Here is a 22,610-nt window from a genome sequence, read left to right as displayed (position 1 = left end):
AGCTCGGTCAACAAACTCCTATTTTTTTGCTCAGCATTAAAAAGTCTATCCAGAAAGAGTACAGAAATTCCTAAAGCACAACTCGGCTAACCAGCCCCAGTCTCCCCTAATGATGATTAAAGATATGAGGTACAATACCTATTCTTCTAGTAATTGTGAAAACTGCAGGGATTATCTTTTTGTTGTTTCTTCAGTATGAGTATTAAACGTATTGCTCCCTCATAACACGGAGGTTGTGACATGGCAGAAACGACTTCGTTCTTTCCGATTGACAAAGAACATAAATTGCTTAAAAATCATATAGTTGTTTTTGTTGCAAAATTCCTTTCAAGTTGTTGATTTTCCGATAGATTATTTAAGCATTGAAGCCTATGACATCGTTATTGTTTCGTCTTTTTTGGTACGTATTCTGCGCAATTCCACTCTCAGAAATATCAAGAAAAACCAAAACCTATAAAACTACAAGCCATAGAAAGAGTTCCATTTCGGTGCACTAACGAGATGCATTCATTCATACATTCATGCAACCACCCATGTACTGTTGCCAGACATTTCAATGTGGCTTTGAAATACGGATCGTCAAAGCAGTACGAAATCTCTAAATAACCACAAATCAAAATGAGCTTACGAGCAAGGTGGCAAAAGTTGCTTTTCTTTCAACGCTATACAGCAATTTCCCTGATGCACTATCAAACCGACTCACAACTTAAACCGGGATTATTTTGTTACAACAGAACAAGTTTGGTGGTTTAAGCTTGTCACCCGCTTTCGGTGCTGGAATAAATTAAATGGAGAAAATTTGTACACTTACTTTGCCGCAGATTCTTCACCTACGAAGTGCAAATGAGTGCTGCAGCACTTGTCCTGATTGGAGTTGTTGGTGGAGAAGGTTGAAGTGGATGTGGTTTCCGAAGTCATAGGTCTTGCGATGAAATTTTGCAGTTTTGTACACCGGGTGCTTTATAAAAATGAATGTAGGAAAATTAAATGATACTTTTTAGTTGGAAATCATGGTCTACCGTGACAAGTGTTCAACCATGTTTTTCATTTTCAGCTTCTGAATTCATGGCATTAATCGTCAACTTCATTTGTTTATCCCTCCCATTTGCAGTGCATTTTTCGCAAGGAACGGTTTGTGCTACACTAGTTTCCATTTCTGTATATCATGCACTCTACCGCATACAGCAGCATCTTGATGCATAATGTTGCATTTTATATGGTGTCATCATGAGCGAACAAACGAACGATCTAGAAATAACGGAAAAGCTAAGCGCTGTCATATTTCAATGCTGATGCTGATACAATGCGGGATTAGAGAGACTCATAGAAAAAGAGGATATTATGTTCAAGCGAGTCTAGAAAACAAAGTTATCCTTTTTATTTCCAACTCAGCAGTTTTCTGAGTTTTATTATTACGTTTTTTTTTCAAATGATCGATGGATAGTATAGAATAACCAGTTTGGAGATGGTTTTGGCGTGATGAATAAATTATTTATAAAATCTAAAAGTATGTAACTCTATTATTCCGTTTGTGCTCTTACTGTTTTTCTGTTTGACATTTATCAGTCAAGTATGTGTTTCGAATTGTCTTAATATAAAATAAACACAACAAATTCCTATCAGAATATGAGTCACTCTAGTTACGAATGATGTTGGTACTAGTTTTTTTTCTGTTCCGAATAGAAAAACAATCTTCCGCAACTAATACGAAATAACTCTCTGATAGTAGCTAGATTGCTGAGTTATCCTAGAATTGTTTGTCTGTTGCGAATTCTCGTGAATGATGACGAACAGAGCAGTGTATAACTGCAATATGCATTCGTTCTGATACACACACATGACCACTAGCACAACCTGAGACTGGTTTGATAAGCATGTATTCAATACTTCGGTCATGGAGTTTGCATTATATGAGCATACGGAGCATATACTGAACAATTCTCTGTTTCGTTGATTTTTGATCTCCCTCGTTTCATCATGATAACAAACCAAGCCTGGTTAATTATGGTACCAAAATTCTAATGATATCCTGATAACCTTTGAGTTGCATATTGATAGATAACACACCTTTGATCGAGTTTTAATGGGTTATATTGAAAGTTCCTTAGCACATGGCTCTAGGTCGATTGATGGTTGAGATACTGTTAAATAAACTAAAGCGTTCAAAAACCATGTTTTGGAGGTACCTCAAAAGAATGGAAAAAATGTTATGAAATTTGGTTCAAACGTATGCAAAAGTGTATTGATCATCTAGGAGAATATTTTGAAAAATATGTTTTAATATTTAGTCTAAATACATAAGTAACAATCCTTGTAGCAATGATGCGATCAAATCAGTCAACAATTACGGCTCAATGTGATGTTTTTTAATATTTTATTCGAATTTTGAACTAGCTTTGTGATACCATTCGTAGTAGCAGCAGTAAAGATTGGGATAACGAATACAGTATTGAAGGTATGCCGTTTCATTAGTCAGTCTTTTTCCAATCTGGTCTACTCGCTAGATACCGATGAATCCCTAAAACAAGTTCAAGACTGCACAACGTCTAAAAACAAATGAATAAATCACTTGAGTAGTGCAAGAAATTAACAGCTGAAAAGATGGCAAAATCAGGATCGACATGCTCCAACTTTAATGAATCTTTGTATACGACTTCAGTAAGGTAAACCATTAATTTTACAATGACAGAGAGGTCAATTCGACTACAGATTGAAAAAAAAAAACATGCGAACGCATTGTATGCACTTTTTCAAATCGGTATAATTTGGAAACCTTTGTTTGTATCCTAATAGTGTTGAAGAAGAAAAACTGATTACACTCCAACAAGAATTTTTCACTAAAAAAGAAAAGTCGAATGTTTTTTCAAGGATTAGAAAATTAACCGATAAAAATATGTATTGTTTAGAAATAGTGTCTGAGAAGCCGCTCTATGACATGGAATGGAAACCTTGAAAATAATATGCATTGAAAAATAATTCAACGATTTTTTATGAATCAGAAAATTAGCTGAAAGAATCAAAATAAAAATATTTCACCTATAATATTTTTGGCAATATTTCAATTTACACCTGATACAAAAAGTAGCATTTGGTGTTAATTTTATTATGGGTTTTAAAAAATTTATTAGATACTACTGAAACAATTAAAATTTTAAGATTCTAGTTATTCATATTCCATTTCGCCACTCTGAATCTTGTTTTAGTCACTCTATAACGCCGGTCAGACACAATAGCGCGTACATCGAACATGGTCTACATCCTGGCCGTCACCCGACCGATACCTTATATCCAAACATCTTCTCTGTCCATCAAACACTAGCCTTCTCGCTTTATACCTATTTCTCCGATCAAGCATTAAGTAGGAGAGTGTATTTATAATCGCTTGTCACCTTCTTTAATGGTGCCAGTCGCTGGCTGGACATCGTCAGCGACAGACCCTTATGAGGGTAGTATTGATTGTCTGCCCTTTCCTACCAGAAGCAGATTGTTACGGAAAATCAAACCGCAATTGTTTTCAACGAATTATTAATTTTAGTTTTTCGACGTAAAGCCATTCATTTGGCTTCTCCAATATATGTTTCCGCTCAGTTGCAAAAACTGAACTTAGTTATGGCGCAAATTTGAAGGAAGATCGACTTTTTATCGAAAATTGTGTTCAGTGACGAAGCTCATTTCTGGTAGAATGGATACGTCAACAAGCAAAATTGCCGCATCTGGAGAGAAAACGAGCCAGAAACATTGCAAGAGTTACCAATGCATCCTAAAAAAGTCACTGTTTGGTGTGGATTATGGGCTGGTGACATAACACGTGGTTTCAACAAAACGGTGCCACATACCACACGGCACGCGAAACAATGACCAAACCTTCGGTGAACAGTTTATCTCACGTTTTGGGCCCGTCAATTGGCCGGCTAGATCGTGTGATTTAACGCCTTTTGACTATTTCTTGTGAGCCATGTTAAGACTCATGTCTACAAGGATGAACTAGCAACGAATGACGCTCTGGAAGCCAATAATGAAGCATTTATTCGTGAAATACCGGCCGATATGTTGGAGAGAGTATGCTAAAATTTAACCTTGCGCATGGGCTATCTAAAGCGGAGCCGCAGCCAACATTGGTATGAAATCATCTACAAACATTAAAACTATATTGATCGTTCTATCGATTCCAATCAAGATTTCATAAATTTACTAAATTTTTTTTGAGTGTTTTTTAAAATCAAATCCTATACTTCATAAAAAACAACCCTTTATAAACTCATCAACGCGCTTTACTACTGCGAACGCCACCTAACGGTTCAACATAAACCGCTAAGCTTACGAGTCAACATAAACTTCGTGACGGCTTACTATCCGTCAAAGCAAAACCCTCGGGATTGTAACTCGGAATTCGTTTTTTTTGTACACTAATGGTGTCCAAAAAGAGTTGTAGAGAATAGATCGGAGACTCCAAGCAAATCATACACTGATAAGAAAGTCGCTTTTTCAAGAATTAGAAAATAACCAAAAAATAAAATATACTACGGTCTTTTTTCATGCGGTTTTTTATGCGACTTTTATAATGCGAATTTTTAGAGTTATGCGGTTTTTTTTATGCGAATTTTCAGAGTTATGCGGTTTCCTTCCTGCGGTTTCCTTTCTGCGGTTTTTTTTATGCGAAGATTCAGAGTTTTGCGGTTTTTTATGCGAATTTTCAGAGTTATGCGGTACGTAAACTCGCATAAAAAAGACTTCAGTGTATCAAAATAGCGTTTATTTTTTTTCTTAAATATAATCAGTATCTAACGGGGAAACAATATCACATATCTATATGATAGTCTCCACTAGTGTATATGTAGTGCAGCGGTGATGATTGTGATCTCGAGCGCAATATATTGAAGATGATCAAACCTTCGATTGACTTTCAACGATTTCCAATCTGCTTCCTCGTTAGATACCGATCATATTTAAAACTAGTTCAAGATTCAAATCGTTGAAAGTCAATGTAAGATTGAATCATCTTCAATATATCGTGTTCGAGATCACGTACATAAATCTTTACCCTCACACTTAAAAAAATCCCTGTGATTTTACATCTTATTAGATGCACATAAATGGAGCGTCGCAGTTAACGAAAAATAACGTGGAAGAACATTTAATATTGTGTGTAAAACTCCATGACATGAAATTCGTTGAAATAAAAAAATAATATTGATAGCAACCACCGCGACTTGAAACGAGAATCATTGGATCGCATGTACGTCTGTTAATCGACTGAGCCACAGAAGCATACATCTGCTTGGTTGGTAAAATGTGCATTTAAATTCATACAGTCACACCTGCTAGCATAATGCAAGTTACATTCGAAACCAGGAAAATTCAAGCTAATCTAACATTAAATCAACACAAATGAAATTTTCCGTCATTTGGCGAATTAAGTCTTTATAAATTACATCGTATGAGGAATTAAGTAACCTGTATTATTCAGATTTTTTTGGTGTGCTAGACATAGTTGTTTCCGAGATATTTGGAAGTGTAATTTATGGAACTCAGGGTTTTGTCGAATTGTACCGATTTTCATGAAATCATTGTATCTCGGAAACTATTAGTTGTATAAAAGTGGTGTCTAATAAGAAGTGCAACCAAATAAAACTAGCGTTTTGGAAAATAATTATTGAATTCAAAAGTTCAATGATTTTTTCTATGTATCAGGAACCGAAAAAATATAATGTAAAAGAAATCGGAATCCATTTTCATATCAAATCTGATACTGGAGGCAGCATGTGGTGTTAATTTTGCTAGTGTATTTTTAATATATAAAAAGTTACAACTAAAAACAATTCATATTATTTGCAAATGTTAAATAATTATTCAAATACTAAAATATGCATTTGGGGGTTTTGTAACACTTGGGTAATGGTGCTAAAGTGTACATAACTAATTTAAATTTTTACGTTTCGCATTCAGCTCATCAGTGCATAAGCAGATTATGTTGAACTGCTAATGCCACCTCACGGATCGACATAATCCGCTAAGTTAAGGTAAAGTTGTTGCAGTTTATTTGTAATCCACTTGTTTACAATGAAAGTGCTATGTCTAATTTGACGTGCCACGAAACCAATTGATAGCAATGCTGAACGCCACAGTTAGTAGTCATTTGGTGGTTTGGTATCTCTTGGGTACCAATTTGTGCTAAAGTGCAAATGACTAAATTTATTTTTTTACCTTTCGCATTCAGATAATCAGTGCATTAGCAGATTAAAATATAGTTCTAATGTCCAAAGGAAATTTTTTTGTTAAAACTTTAATTCTGTATACATTTTTGTTGTTCAATGTTTAATTCTTGAAAAATTATTAAACATTTTTCAATGATTTTTCTAGAATGTCCACTTTATTTCAACTTCCTAATCATCAGTTTTCGAAATACAATAATTTGAAGAAAGATCATACCGAAAATCGTACACCCTTTTTACAAAAAATGGAGAAGAAGAAGAGGGGTGGTGTAGGGTACAACGGATGAAAAAAAAACGGGTCTGGCATTTTACATTTAGAAAGTGTGTGCAAAATTTGAAAACAATTGGTAAAGGAGTTTTCAAATGACGATACACACGGACTTTCGAGAAAATATTTTTTTTTCTTTGTATTTGTCATAATAAGACATGTCAAGAATGTTTTGTCAAATTCAAGTCAATCGAAGCAGAACTCTTGCGCCTGTGCGCCAGGCTCTTGCTTCTTCTTAGTATGAAATAAGCAAAGGTGCTGCGATAGGCTTGAAAATTTCACAGATTATTTTTGAAAAGTTTTACTATGATAACATACAAAGAAAAACCTGTTTTAATCCACCTAGTGGTGTAATGATGCCTTTCTCATATCAATTATACTATCATAAAACGGGTTAAACAGGCTAGTACTGTCATTCCCATTGTGTTTAATTGAATCACAGATGTTTTGCACGTATTATGAAGCAATATTGATAGATCGCATTGGATCTGCTTTTGGATTGTAGATCATATTTCAACTGAATATTATAGCAAGAAAAGAAATGGGGTAAAACGGTGCAACGAGTTTTCTGCTGTCAATAAAACTATATGCAATCGATTTGTTAGACTTTTTTCACATTGGAAACACTCTATTCGCTCTTCTGCAAGTTTTTCGGTTTCATGTTATATAGTTAAGCTTGAATACAATGCAGTATAAAAAAGGAACTTGGGGTAAAATGAACATGATGACCATTTTACACCAAAAAAGTGCTTTGTGGTCAGTTGTATCATGCCTCCAAAAAAATCGTCGCGTTTTTGGTCCATTTTTCCCCACTGTGCATTGTATCAAAAACGATAATAAATTCTAAATCGTCGCGGAACCTCAATATATTTTATTTTGAATGTTGTTAGTTAGGAAGAAGTCGGTGCAAAGCTAACGAAAAGGCAGCTGTTGGGAAATGGTTTTTGAAGAAAACGGTGCTAAAATTTCAAGCTATGACAAAAAATATCACGTAGAAAAATGAACCTTGCCGAAATCGAGCCGTTACTGTAATCAACTCAATTCCAGTAACCTCAGCTTGAAATATGAACCGAACTTCACAATTCAATTCACAGCTGTGTGTTGTCAAATAGTTTCAAGACCTAAAATACAATAGACAACGAACAGGAAGCCACATAGCACCAAAAATATTTATATACATATTCCTTCAGCGTTTGCCACAGAATAGACTACAAAGCAAAAGGAACTCGGAACGACCGTGCTCTTTGGACCGGACACGACAGGTTCGTTTTTTTTACATTGCCACAGTGGAAGCATCAACAATTCCAAGTCCGTATCGAGTTGGGCTCGGAGACAAGAAACATTCCCCGCCGGCGTTCGTTGAAAACAAATTATGAATTCAAATTTGTATCCCAGACCTGCGGCGGGCAGCGTGAAGAGATGCTGAATTCAGCCCCCAACGGGCCCGACACATCCAGTGGAACTGCTTCGCTGTCCGAACTAAGTCCCGCAAGGCTAGCAGATGGTGTGTGAAAAGGGGGCGGTGTTCCATTTTCGCTGTCAAGTTTTTCAATTTACGCTAGAGTGGGTTTGGGTTGTTTTCATTTTTCTGACGCCCCTCCTGGCAGGCTGAAACGGAAGATAGCGCAACAAGCGCGTGGCAATTGCTTTCGCAGTGCGCTGTAGGGTACGAACGAAGAGTGTAGGTCTAACGAGGAGATGTGAGGCTAAACTACAATTTGTTGATCGTAGCGACTTAGAAACTTGAGCGAGCCCAAGCCGGAGGCATGAACCAAGTTAACTGTTGATGGGCGGTAATGTGATAAAAGATAAAACGGTAGACTTTTGACGTTTGGAAGCTTGCATGATATACAGAAAACACCATGCGCCTTCATTCAATTTCTTTCGATATCAGATCAGATACGTCTATTGTAGCTTCAAGGTTTAGTATTATAAACTTGACTCAATTGCGAAGGTCTATTTCCAAGATAAGATTTACAAGGTTCACCAGAAACCTTGGATTCTAATAAACTTTCGCATATTGTCGAAAGCAAACGACCATTAAATAAGTTGTTTTATTTCGTTTCGACGCTCGGTATCTCATTCCCACCATAAGGAACCTTTCGAAACCAACGGAAACAGCGGTCTTAATTACGATCGTTTCCAAAAGATAATAAAAGCTTTACGATTTATTTAGGTGTACCGACCGGTCGGGTGTGTGACGTGTAGTTTCTTCTGCTGCTTCATACTGCGGTGGTGGCGGTGAAAAGCCCATGCCATATGAAGTTGAAATGGGTTTTATAGCCAGGAAAAATCGTGCCCTGTTTGAGACAACACGAAACGATGTTGCTGTTTTAGAAGCACATAAAAATGAATTCCGCTGGGAGGAAGACTTCGAAAAGGACACTGAATCATGTGAATGAAAAAAGTTTTTCATTGTTTATCACATCACCGAGACGGGAGTCTTCCTTTGTTTTTGTGTTATTTGATTTATTTCCGTGCGATTTGGTGACCGATAATGTTGCTGAATCGTTGATGACATTATGGAAAGGAGTCGTGAGCTAACTTCAGTATAGGCGATGGATATTGTGAATGTAAGGTTATTTCAAATATTATTTGCACTGAAAATATCTTAAAAACGTTTCATTTACGATAACGTCTTATGGAATTATATCGCTTTTCAAATTCAAAACTTATCACGAAATATGAATGAGTTTTATATTGGTTCCAGATACAGTGGAATGGGATTGAAATTTGTCATTTATAAACGTATGAATACTTTTATAAAACTATGACAATCGGAGTAAAATTCAGAAGTCGGAGGATATAAAACACTAGTCTAAATGAGGATATCGTTTCCAAATTGTTCAAATCAAGAGGAGAAATAAGTTGATTATTAATTGACTTGCTCATACTACGTGTAATAGATGGTGAAGATAACTTAGCTTTTCATTGAATAAGTCATAGTTATGCAATGATTAGATTATGCCAGCGATGTTAGTTTAAATTTGTCGGTTTTGCCTTTCTCATATAGAAAGGTTATGCATTCACCGAGTGTCTTATACCATTCGAATCAGTTTGTCGAGATCACAAAATGTCTCTGTGTGTGTATGTGAGTATGTGACAAATAATGTCACTGAATTTTCTCAGAGAAAGCTTAACCGATTTTCACAAACTTAAATTCAAACAAAAGGTCTTGTGATCTCATACAATTTTCTTGAGTTTCTTTTGGATCCGACTTTCGGTTCCGGAATTACCAGAAAATATGTGAAAATTTATTAGAAAATACGCTCTCAATTTTCTCGGAAATATCTCAAGCGATTTTCACAAACTAAGAAGCAATCAAAGGTCTTAAAATTCGTAAAAAGTTCCTTAAAAGTTCATCCAGATCAGACTTTCTGTTCCGGTATTAGAGTACGATTAGTGAAAATTTTAAATTTCATGAGTATTTTTTCACAAGCGATGGGCGAAACGAGGTGCACATTTTTATAAAACTTACTGCTAAATTGATCTAGTTGACAGGTCTTCGGTAAATCTACTTTGGGATTACTAGTCCCCGGTCTCCGCTTCTGAAAGCACCGGTAATAGTGAAAAAAAATCTCCAAAAACGGAACTCCCGTCGATTTCTCAGCAACGGTTAAGCCGATTTTCACGAATCATGATTGAAATTAAAGCTCTTATGGTCTTTAAATAAGGAGTTAATCGAAAAGAAGCTATCCACAATTTGTTCTTCCAAATTATGATAAAAAACGATATTTTATTCAAACTAAAAATTTATCCTTTATTGTACGAGATTAAAGTTGAGCATAATGAAAACCGTATGAAATTTAAATTATTCCTTCATGAATTTTCGAACTTTTGATCGAACGCTCTTCATCAAGCTCCGGACAAGTGTTGCATCGCATTTTTTGGACGCTTGAGTCCAATTTTTTTAATTCCTGCATGTTCCCAGCTGCCTTGCCAGTCTTCTTGAAGACCCCCTTCACGATTGCCCAGTTACGTTACGTTTGGTCGAATCTGAGGGCAATTTGGTGGATTGATATTTTTCTCGATGAAATTTATACCCTTTTCCGCAAGACAATTGAGAGTGGTTTTGGCATAGTGAGCCGACGCTAAATCCGGCCAAAACAGTGGAGCTGTACTACGCATCTTATATAAAGGCAGCCATCTCTTCCGGAGACACTCAGATCGATAGATTTCTGCATTTATAGTTCCGGTAGTGTAAAAAATGGTTGACTTCAAACCACAGGAACATATTGACTTCCATATCAGTACCTTTCGACCGAAATTCTCCACTTGAATCGACCTGTCCGCCTCGCTCACATCCTCCCCAAAGACTACAGTGAAGTATTGTGGACCTGGAAGGGTTTTTGAGCCATCATTTACATAAGTTTCAACGTCCATCAAAACGCACGCATCCGGACACTGCAAAAAACGCGAATGCAATTTCCGGGCCCTTGTTACTGCTCACTTCTTCTGTTCTACACTTAGTTTCGAGATTTCGGGTTGGAAGAACCGGGTTTTCTGCCTCTTCCTGGTAGCTCATCTCAAGAATAGTATACTTATTAATGATAGTTTTAACACTGACAAGATGAATTTCAAACCGCTTTGCCAATTTTTGCATAGTGATACCCTTCTCACTTAGCCATGTGTTCAGAACCTAAATTTTCACTTCGTTTTCAATACGCGACATTTTGAAAACGCAGTACTTCAACCGCACAAACAAGTAAACAAACGAAAGCTGACAGCCAAACGTACAGCATGCTGTGATCTGAGGATAAAAAACCATCACAACTACATGCGTTCAACACAAATGTATGTGGAAAGCTTATTTTCGATACACTCCTTATCAAAGATAAAAATTCTTTTCAACAGAGTTTCCTCCACTTTAATATTTAATCATTTCTATGTTGTAAGGGACAGTTGATGCACTCCCTTCCCTAAAAAAATAATCTTATGACAACCTCTGATGAGCAAGTAGTACCTGGCCCCAGTTTGGTAAAACCCTGCTCAATTATACTGGAGTTATACTGAAACAAACACAAACATGCACCATTATCGTTCCTGTTGCGATTGTGTAGCCACACAGTAGTTTTATCGTAAAATGATTTTATCAAAATTATCCTCTTCCCGAATAGAATCGGATCTCAAACGAGAATGAATACGCTCCAAAGCAACAAACGGTCCTCACGGCAGCATGCTAATCCGCGAATCCTCACGGCAGCCGTGAGCCAATCCGTAATTTAACAGCCAATCGATTCGGGAACATTTCAAACATATATGGCAACGTCGTTTCAGTGTTTCAATAGTATACAATAGAAAAATTGGTTTGAATTGACATGTTTTCACGAGCCAATCACACCTTGCTGTAATGATGTCATCCTGTCGTCCGATTTGCGCAGTATGAACTATCGCACAAAAGGGAAACTATAATATATGTTCGAACACATAATTCGTGAATGACACCTTATTGCTTCCTAAATCCATCAAGGTATAAAAACGAGATGCGAACGTTCGTGGCAACTCTTCGCCACCAGAGTCAGAGTCCATTGCTCTTGCTTCCTTCACGTATTATTACAAAAGACTAAATTAACGATATAGGTTTGATGCTTTCGTTTGAAAGCTAAAGCCGGACTGAGCGTTTTTTATCTTTTTATAATTTAAAAAAATAGATACAGAATTCTCTCAAAATTTAGAAAATTTTTCCGAGTTTCATATACCAATCGATTCAGCTCGACGAACTGAGCAAATGTCTGTGTGTGTCTGTATGTGTGTTGTCAATAAAGCGATCGAGATCGAAGAGATGACTAGACCGATTTTGATCAAACTAGATGCAAATGAAAGGTCCTCTCGTCACTTTGAACGCTATTGAATGGTTTTGAGATAGAATGTTTACTTCTTGAGTTATACGAAATTTTATGTCAAAATTTTCAGTTTATTGACAATATCTGCCACAATTGACCTTGAGAACAGAATATGTAGATTCCGCACGGTAATAGCTATCAAACAAGCCATAGAATGTTAAAATCCGTCTATTTTCAACGGAGATATCGATATTTTTGTGTAAGCGATTTTTCGTCTTATTCCAGTAGTAGGAGTTTTTTCAATACTGTTTTATGCAATTGTTTCTTAGCACTTAAAAGACTGTTCACAGCACCCTTTTTCATGACTTTTCGATTTTAGCACGGTTCATTTTTGGCAACATAATCTTTCGAACATGATATATGTATTAGAAAGATGGCAGTATTTATCAATTTAAAACAATTAATATTTATATTGATTTATACTGCTTGCAGTAATAATTGCTGGAAGAACACAACTTCTTATACCCTTATATCATTCGAAGAAGTTCGTCGAGATAAACCAATTTGTGTGTGTCAAATAATTTCATTATTTTTTTTGGGAGACGACTTAAATGATTTCTACAAACTTAGACACATATGAACAGTCCTATGCTCCCATATAAGGTTTCTGAATTTCATTTGAATCCGACTTTTGGTTCCGGAACTACAGGATGATATATGTAATGAAATTAATATAATATCACTCGTTTTGCTAGTAGATGGCTCAACCGATTTCGTCCATTTAACATTCAAATAAAAGGTCTTGAAGTCGCATAAAACTGCTTGTTTTTTAATCACCCCGAAATTTTATGTGTAACGCACTACGATTTCTCTAAGATGGCTACACTGATTTTCAAAAATTTCGAATGTAATGAAATGGTTAACAATCCATTACGCAAATTTTACTGATTTCCATTAGCCGAACACCGATTTCCGTTTCCGAAAGTATCGGAAGTAGAGAAGCTTAAAGAAGGCCAAAACGATTTTAATAAACAAAAATTAAAATAAACTTGTGGTCCAAGAAAAAAATTGGTGAATTTTATCCGATTCCGACTTCCAATTTTGAAATTACAGGGTGATGAGTTATCAAAACTCAAACCGTCATTGAAGATGACGATACATCTTCAAAGTTGGGCTCAAAACTATTTCAATTTATTCGTCATACTAATTCATGGACATACAAACTATTTTGGGTTATGCTGGTCTCTCGCTCACTTCTACATCTCATGGAATGCTTAATCGACACGTTTAGATTGAAAGGAATAACTTTAAGGTTTCATACAATTTCTGTCTTTGATTCGTCTTGCAGTTCCAAAATTTTAATGAGTATTCTTTTAAAACGACGGTCATTAAAATAATTTCATGAAAACTAAACACAACGAAAAATAGTCATGCGAAAAACATGCTGGTGGATAAAAAAGGTATCATCTCACTGTTGGGTGGATAAAGCACGTTTTTCTTATAAAAAAAGTGTTTATAACACAACAAACTCTTTTCTCACTACTGTTTCTGTTTTTCCAAAAGTAGTGTCACTGAAAGTATAATAAACCGAATGTCAAGAAATTCTGACAGATCGCATTTGACATCTCTATTGAAGGCAGTATGTCCAATCGAACAGTACTTTTATGCAAAAAGATTGAAACTTGACTTAGTTCTTAGGATTGCATATCTTGCACTAAAAATTATTCCCAAAATTCCATTACGAAAAACTGTGCCTAAAATGTGATACATATTCATGCATACAGACCTGGTAATGCTATTGCAATTATTTATATGTGAAATTACAATTCAGTCCAGAAAACAGTTGACAATACGTTCCAAGCTTAACACATTGTCTCAATGAGCAGGGAAATTCGGACAGCGTCGCGTGCAGCAAGATAAGAAATGAAACCCATTAAAAGCTATTTGTGTTATAAAATAATTTCATTCAACTCGAAACACATTTCTACATCCGTTAGACGAGTTACAGGATCTGGTTCTGCTTTGATTGCCACCCGTCGTCTACCGTCGGTTTGCCGGCGGAAGAACCGCAGACGGTTGCGATTGAGCATTCCCGGCATATAATCATGGAGTAAAAAACTAAATTCACTGATTGTTTCGGTTGCCGCTGTTACCGACCATCTCCTAATACTAGTTGTGGTTCTATTATTACTCTTACTATAACTTGTCCTATCTCTATCGTTACTACTCGAAGTTGTCCCTGTCGCTGCCAGTGATTTGTGTTTAACAGTGTGAATGTCGCATCTAGACGATGTTGCTGACCTCGTTGTTCGATTGTGGAAGCCGCCGCTGCCGGTGCACGTCCCGGTTTCCGGTGGCTTACCGTTGCCATCTTTTCGATGGCATTGCTCCGGTAGTTGATGGTGTTGGTGGTGATGATAATCGTCGTTGGTTTGATCGCATTGCTCCCCGTGGCCCACTTGCGGTCATTCATCCCACAGGCACTGCTGCTTTTCCCGTACGTAGTACGAGTATTGATGGCACTTGCGGCAAGTCTTGATGCCACAGCGGTAGCTGGAACTTCCACCACCGCCATTCAGCAGCTGATTACTGTCCGGTTTTCCCTTGCAGTACTTCAGCCCACATGGGTACCAACCGATGCACATCTCCAGGGTGCAGATGCACGGAGCCCAAATGGCGGACACGTCACTGCAGCGCGACGGTGGACTCCCGGTCGTTACCGAGGGGAACGGTTTGACTGCTGATTCCAGAATCGAGATGGATGAACCTACGGAAGATACGAGAAAGGCAGATTTTAATTTATATTTTCTGATTGTGTGCCGTGATTGCATGAGGTAGAGCTAAGCCGAATTAGCCTGCAATTTATATTTCACTATATCAGCTACATATGCGCCACTATCAGATAAAATCAGATCGGATATATTCAAATATAATCGATCATTTATAATTACATTATTTGCTCAAATGTACATAACTAGACCATAATATTTTCGAAAAATAAAATAAAATAAAATCATTAAACAAGTTTTAGTCTCTCACAAAAAAAGTTATACTTCCCATCAAAATAATTCCTGGCTCACTGTGCTTTGGTATCGGTTCAAGTTTTCTGTTCATCGTGTTGTATGTGTTTATTGGACTATATTTCTCACGAAATCCTCTTCCACTACATACTACATGGTGTCTAACCAGGCGATGTTGAACGGAGTTGGCGGCCTCATAAAGAACAGCACATTCCGATACAGTTAGTTTTCCCAATGGCACTTTAGTTGCATTCAAATCCCCTGGACCATATTATAGATCCCTCCACTCAGTCCGGTCACATCCTGTGTATGGACGCGGCACACCACAGCCTGAGCTAGTCCTTCACAACCGGCACCGATACACGCCACCATCAGCAGACACTAACCGAACATTGCTACACTTCCATTCGTATGTGTTGCTGGCTACAGTTTTTCGCAACGTTTCCCTCTTCAGCTCAACCAACCAGGTGCTGTTAAAATATAAACTTCGACTTTCCGACAACGACTTTCCATGACGGCATGCTCTATGCTACAGTGCTCCTGTTTCGCTCTGTTCCATGTGCCAATGTGAGCACTTGTTTGCCCCATTTCGTTGTCCAACTTGGAAAGGGTCATAATTTATTTACTCAACAGTCACAATTTATAAATCCTATTGATTTCATATGGGTTTTCATAGCTGTCTGTACTGGAGATGGCGTAAAAACTGAAACGTTCGGAAGAACCAGGACACAGAGCAACTCTGGTTTAGAATGGAAGAGTTGGTTTGTTCGTGGAATTGGTACATTTGAATATGAACCGTAACAAAAATATACGGGAGTTTTATCTACTGCTTGACTTCATCATGCCAATACAATCAATAAATCAAAGATTATGAAGCTGTGTTTAGTAAGTAATTTAAGTATTTTAGAGCGAAAGTACGATAAGCTTAAAGTGTGGACGCAATCAGTGTGAAAACCGACTTGTTAACCGAGGCCATATACCATTCGATTCAGCACGACGAACTGAGCAAATGCCCGTGTTTGTATGTGTGTACGTATGTAACAAAAATATACACTCACTTTACTCGGAGCTGGCTGAACCGATTTTCACAAACTTAGGTTCAAATGATAGGTCTTATGGCCACATAGCCTATTGAATTTTATTTGGATCCGACTTCCGGTTCCGGAGTTACAGGGTGATATATGAAAATTAAAGAAAATATATGCGATCAATTTTCTCGGAAACGGCCAACCGATTTTCACAAACTTAGATTCAAATCAAAGGTCTTATAGTTTCCTAAAAAATTCTAGAACATTTTATCCGGATTCGACTTCAGGATCCAGAACTCAAGTGTGGAATTACCAATTATCCGAGTATTTTTTCACAAACGATGGTCACAAAAAGATACAAATCCCATAAAACTGTCTGAAAAATTCTTCTAGTTTGAAGAACTTGTTAGTTTGTGGCACTTAATTCGGTACTACTGGTGCCCTCTTTTCCTGTTCCAGAAGCTCTGAAAGTAGTGAAGAAAAACTCCAAAAGTAGAACTCATTTCGATTTCTCAGCGACGCTTGAACCGATTTTCACAAATCTTGGTTTAAATTGAAACTTTGCGATTCGATTTTTGTCTCCAAAACGCAGCCATTAAAAGAGTTACTTGTGCTAAGGAGCTTGAAGTTTATCTAGACGAACAAATTAATTACAAGGCAGCATATTTGTTACATAGTTGCGAAGGCTTCTCGTTGTGTGGAATTTGTTATGAGAAATGCTAATCATTATTTTCATATATGTTACTAAGAGGCTCGTTAAAAAAACTTTTTATTGAATGTTGAATAAAAACAAGACAGTTTGTTTGTGCATGAAATTACTTTTCTCTTCAATTTGTAGTTAGTGTTGCCATGTTGACGGTATACGGGACGTAACCGACAAAACATGTTTTTGACCGCTGTCATACGTAGGTCGCTACTTATATTTCATTTTTTAACATAAACGTACTCAGAACGTTTTGATGTACCTTATGATCAAAAATGAGCCGGAATTTCATTAAAAAACGTGTTTAATCCACCTAGCAGTGAGATGATACCTTTTTTTTATCAATCCGCATGTGTTTTTTTGCATGGATATTCTTAGGAGTTTTAGTTCTCATGACATTATTTTATTTATCGTCGTTTTAAACGGCAAATTGAGATTTTAATCACTCATTACCCTGTAATGTCGAAACTGCAAACCGGATCGAATTTGAATCTAGAAGTGTGATAATCGATTAAACATGCCATGATATGTAAGTTCCACTTTAGAGTTTACGGTAATTTAAGGTACTTCCAGAGCCGGTATTCAGGAACCAGCATAACCCAAACCGATTCGTATGACGAATAAATTACAACAGTTTTGAGTCCAACTTTGAAGCTTTTCGGGATTGTCATCTTCTATATCGGTTTGAATTTCAAAAATTCATTATCATGTAATTCGAGAACCGGAAGTCATAATTGGATAAAATTAATTAATTTTTGTATGTATGTATAAAATTAATTAATTTTGTATATAAGTTTATTTTAATTTGAATTTTTGTTTCTGAAATTTGATTAGGCTTATTTTTGAGAAAACGATTGAGCTTTGAGAAACGATTTTATACTGGAACCGGAATTCTAAAATCGGTATGGCCGAAGTCATATAAATTCACCTGAGTAGCTGTATAGTTTACATTTGTTTCAAAATATTTGAAAATCAGTGAAGACATCTTTGAGAAATCATAGCACGAATTAAATTTTTAGGTGCCTTCTGCATCGACAACTGAATACCACTAAAACTAAAAAAAGTTAAATTTTTTTATCGACTATCCAAATCTGCTAACCCAATAAACCTGATTAAATTATGTGGAATAGACATTCTTATACCAATCACCTTCTATCCCCGAAACCGGAAGTTGGAACTGACTGAAGAGCAAGATGTTTTATAGAATTTTAAAACTTTTTATTTGAATCTTAGATGATTCTTAGATTTCATTTGAATCTTAGATCGGTTCAGCCATCTACGAGAAGAATGAGTTACACAATTTTGATTTCGTTTTTACATATCATCCTGTAGTTCCGGAATCAGAGGTCGGAACCAAACATAATTCAGGAAATTTGTTTGCTCCCACATACGACTTTTCGTATGAATCTGAATTCGTAGAGAAGAAATTTTCCGAGAAAATTGAGTGAAATTATTTGTCACAAACGCATTTGCTGATCTCGACGAACTGATTCGAATGGTATATGGATGTTATGTTCTTCCAGCATTTATTGCTGTAAGTAGTTTAAAACAATATAATTAAAAAAAACTCTGCCATCATCTGGTTTATATATGTCATATTCGAACGATTGTGTTTCCAAAAACGAGCCGTGCTAAAATCGGTCCGAGGCTAAATGTCATAAAAAAGAATGCTGTACACAGTCTTTTTGGTACTTAGAAACAATTGTATGTAACAGTACAAAAAATCGTGTTTTCCTTGCTCCCAAGCATTTCTTTGTCATACAGCGCTCAAAATTCCTACTGCAGGAATAGGGGGAAAAGTCGTTAACACAAAAATTTCGATATCTCCGTTAAAAATGGACGGATTTTAACAATCTATGGCTTGTTGGATAGCTATTACCGTGCGGAATCTAAGTCTGAAAACATATTCTGTTTTCAAGGTCAATTGTGACAGATACTGTCAAAAAACTGAAAATTTTGACATAAAACTTCGTACAACTCAAAAAGTAAACATCCGATCTCAAAACCATTCAATAGCGTTTTGGGTGACGGGGAGACCTTTCATTTGCGACTAGTTTGATCAAAATCGGCCCAGCCATCTCTGAGATCTCGACCTCTTAGTTGACAACACACACACACACACACGGACATTTGCTCAGTTCGTCGAGCTGAATCGATTGGTATATGATATTCGGCCCTCCGGGCCTCGGAAAATTTTTCTAAAGTTTGAGCGAATTCTATACCTATTTTTTATGTTTATAAAAAAAGGTAAAAGGCAAAATTTCAATTTTTCATAAATTTCTTTATTATCGCCTTCAAAGTACTTTCCTCCTGTGGCAATACATGCATGCAAACGCTTGATCCAATTTTCCATACAAGTTTTATAGGCCTTTAGTTCACGCAGCGAATTCTCTTTTATGGTCTCTATGGTCTCAAAACGCGTTCCCCGCAATGGCAATTTGAATCTGGGGAAGAGGAAAATGTCACACGGGGCCATACCTGGAGAGTACGGTGCTTGGTTGATGATATTCGTTGAGTTTTTGCCCAAAAACTGCGACACTACCAACGCTGTGTGAGCCGTCGCATTATCGCATTATTTATTATTTTTTGGCACCAGCCGAGAAGCGACGCGTTTCAAACCCAAAAAATCAGTTAAAATGTGTTCGGCTGATCCATAAGAGATGCTCAACAACACAGCAATCTCTCTAATCGGTACAGAACGATTTTGCAACACGATTTGCTTTGCCGATTCGATGTTTTCTTCAGTAAGAGATGTTGTTGGGCGGCCAGGGATCTTATCATGATCCAAGCTTGTACGACCACCTTTGAAGCGTTTATACCACTCGTATGCCTGTGTTTTTCCTGGACACGATTCACCAAAGGTCTTTTCTAACATTTTCAACGTTTCGGAACACTTAAATCCATTTGCAACACAAAATTTGATGCACGCACGTTGTTCTAAAATTTCATCCATTATAAAAATCGCCACACGAAAATTTTTCAACTTTTTTGTATAGACGCCAAACAGAAACTAATCGTACGATATGCGTCATAATTTGACAGAATGTGTATAAAAGTGTTGCCAACGTTGAGAGAATAAAATTTTACCGATTGGACAAGCGCGGGAATTTTAAAATGAAAATTCCGGCTCTTTTTTGATCATAAGGTATCTCTTTCATAAGCACACAATTGTGTTGCCTCAGCATCGCTCCACAGACACACCCCAAATCAGGCGTTGGCAGCAAGTAGATTCTCGTGCATTTGCGCTGTTCCTTTTGCGCAGTTTAGACACATGAATAGTTCGATTTCTCTACGCGACAAATTAATATTAATTACGGTCGGAAAGCTAATCTCATATACACCACAGAGCCTCTTGAAGGTGCAGCAAGTGCTTTTACATCTTATCACCTTAGGCTTAACAGTTTTAGAATTGATAAAATAGAATACAGAAGTATCAGTGCCTTACCGATAGTAGTGAAGTAAACACAACATAATGGAGATGGATTTGGTAACAGTCGCTGCCATCGGGGCTATCATTTTGTTGTTGTATCATTATGTGTCGAAAAAGTATGAATATTTTCTAACCAAGCCGATACCATGCGTGAAACCAACTTTTCTGCTAGGCAGCAATGCTCCGATTGTGTTCCGTAGAAGAGACGTGGCGTCCCACGTTAAAATGATGTACAATACCTATCCGGAGTCCAAGTGAGTTTGATATGGGTGATGATATATTAGGCAAGTGTATGATTTTTAAAGCATAACGCATTTGCAGAGTGATCGGTACCTACGATTTCATGAAACCGATATTCATGTTGCGCGATCCGGACGTGATTAAGAAGATCACCGTGAAAGATTTTGACTTCTTTCCAGACCATACGCCAATGGTGACCAACGACGCAGCAGAAGATGAGGTCGGCGGTGATAGTCTTATCGGTAACTCGCTGGTTGTGTTACGCGGTCAAAAGTGGAGAGACATGCGATCAACGCTGAGTCCAGCGTTCACCGGTAGTAAAATGCGACATATGTTCGGGCTAGTGGCAGAGTGTGCCCAATCATTGGCAGATTTCTTCAACTCAGAAACAAAAGCAGGAAAAATTCTAGAGTATGAGATGAAGGATACGTTCTCCCGCTTTGGGAATGATGTGATTGCAACGGTTGCCTTCGGTATTGAGGTGAACTCGTTGAAGGATCCAGAGAATGATTTCTATGTAAAAGTTAAGCAGATGTTGAATTTTCAATCGATTTGGGTGATACTTAAGGTTTTTCTGGTGAGATGTGCACCGAAGTTGTCCCAAAGACTTGGAATCGATTTTGCGAACAAAAATTCAACGAATTACTTCAAGAAAATGATTCTTAATAATATGCATCAGAGAGAAGTACATGGGATTGTACGCAATGACATGATTCATATGTTGATGGAAGTTCGTAAGGGTTCATTGAAGCATCTCAAGGATGAGCAGGATCAGAAAGATGCGGGGTTCGCCACAGTACAGGAATCGAATGTGGGGAAAACAACTCACGCTCGAGTGTGGACTGAAAATGAACTGATCGCACAGTGTTTCATTTTTTTCTTGGCAGGTTTCGATACTGTTTCGACCGCTATGACATTTCTAACCTATGAACTAATAACCAATCCGGAAGTTCAGAATCGTCTGTATAAGGAAATAGTTGAAACTAATGAATCTCTCAAAACAGCTCCTCTGTCTTACGAAGTTCTCCAGAAAATGGAATATATGGACATGGTCGTTTCGGAGGCTCTTCGCAAATGGCCACCAGCTATTATGTTCGATCGATACTGCACTAAAGACTATGTGTATGAAGACGGCTCTGGAACTCGCTTTGTTATCGAGAAAAATCAAACAGTATGGATTCCTACGTTCGCTATTCATCACGATCCAAAGTACTATCCAGATCCGGAGAAATTCGATCCGGAACGATTTAACGAGACAAACCGAACAAAGATTAATAGCGCCACCTATCTGCCGTTTGGAATAGGCCCAAGGAACTGCATCGGCTCACGATTAGCACTGATGGAGGTCAAACTGATTCTGTACTACCTGTTGAAGGACTTCAGTCTGGAGCCAACTGAGAAAACGCAGATTCCTTTGCAACTAACGAAAAATATGTTCCTGTTTCAAGCGGAGAAAGGTGTGTGGGCGGAGTTCAAACCGAGAAACAAATAATTGGCGCATTTGAAACTGGCTAAATTTTCAGCTAAATCAGACAAACATGGAGAAAGAAAACAACAAGCCCTAAATTTCTTAAAACGGCATTAAAATACAGTGTGCTTTTTTTTCTTAATAAACACGTTTATTTCATTAGGCTACATAATATAATAATAATAAAAATTTGTTTTCTAATATTAAATCATCATAATCACACAAAAATGTCTTAATTTGTATTATATTGCCTTTTCGAATAAAATATCAATTTCTTTAGTATCTATCATTCACTGATTGAATAAAAAATAATATCAAGTACCAGGCGTGAAACCTGTCTATAAAAGTGTTGGTATATTATATCTCATTAGTATCATTGTTGTCTATTTTTTATTTTTCAAAAAACAGTTGGAACCAGCGCCGCTTTTACGAATTGATGAGCCGCCCGAGGGCAAGAT

General features: G+C 37.0%; 2 protein-coding genes across 2 annotated transcripts in view; one reads left to right on the top strand and one right to left on the bottom strand.

Moving 5' to 3' along the window:
- Positions 1-14,206: 14,206 nt before the first annotated feature.
- LOC131429573 (out at first protein) overlaps positions 14,207-22,610 on the bottom strand; it is a 213,958-nt gene continuing 205,554 nt past the window's right edge. Inside the window, exon 5 of the mRNA XM_058593785.1 lies at positions 14,207-15,030. Within this exon, the coding sequence (XP_058449768.1) occupies positions 14,729-15,030 (302 nt within the window). The 3' untranslated portion in view covers positions 14,207-14,728. The remainder of the gene's footprint in view (positions 15,031-22,610) is intronic.
- Positions 18,164-22,366, top strand: LOC131429572 (probable cytochrome P450 9f2). The gene is made up of 2 exons (XM_058593784.1): positions 18,164-20,698; positions 20,766-22,366. Exons 1-2 carry the CDS (start codon positions 20,487-20,489, stop codon positions 22,174-22,176), a joined length of 1,623 nt encoding a protein of 540 aa, XP_058449767.1. The 5' UTR covers positions 18,164-20,486; the 3' UTR covers positions 22,177-22,366.

This window comes from Malaya genurostris, chromosome 2 (genome assembly GCF_030247185.1).
Source record: "Malaya genurostris strain Urasoe2022 chromosome 2, Malgen_1.1, whole genome shotgun sequence".
Taxonomy (NCBI): domain Eukaryota; kingdom Metazoa; phylum Arthropoda; class Insecta; order Diptera; family Culicidae; genus Malaya; species Malaya genurostris.
This window is presented reverse-complemented; position numbering and strand designations above follow the sequence as displayed.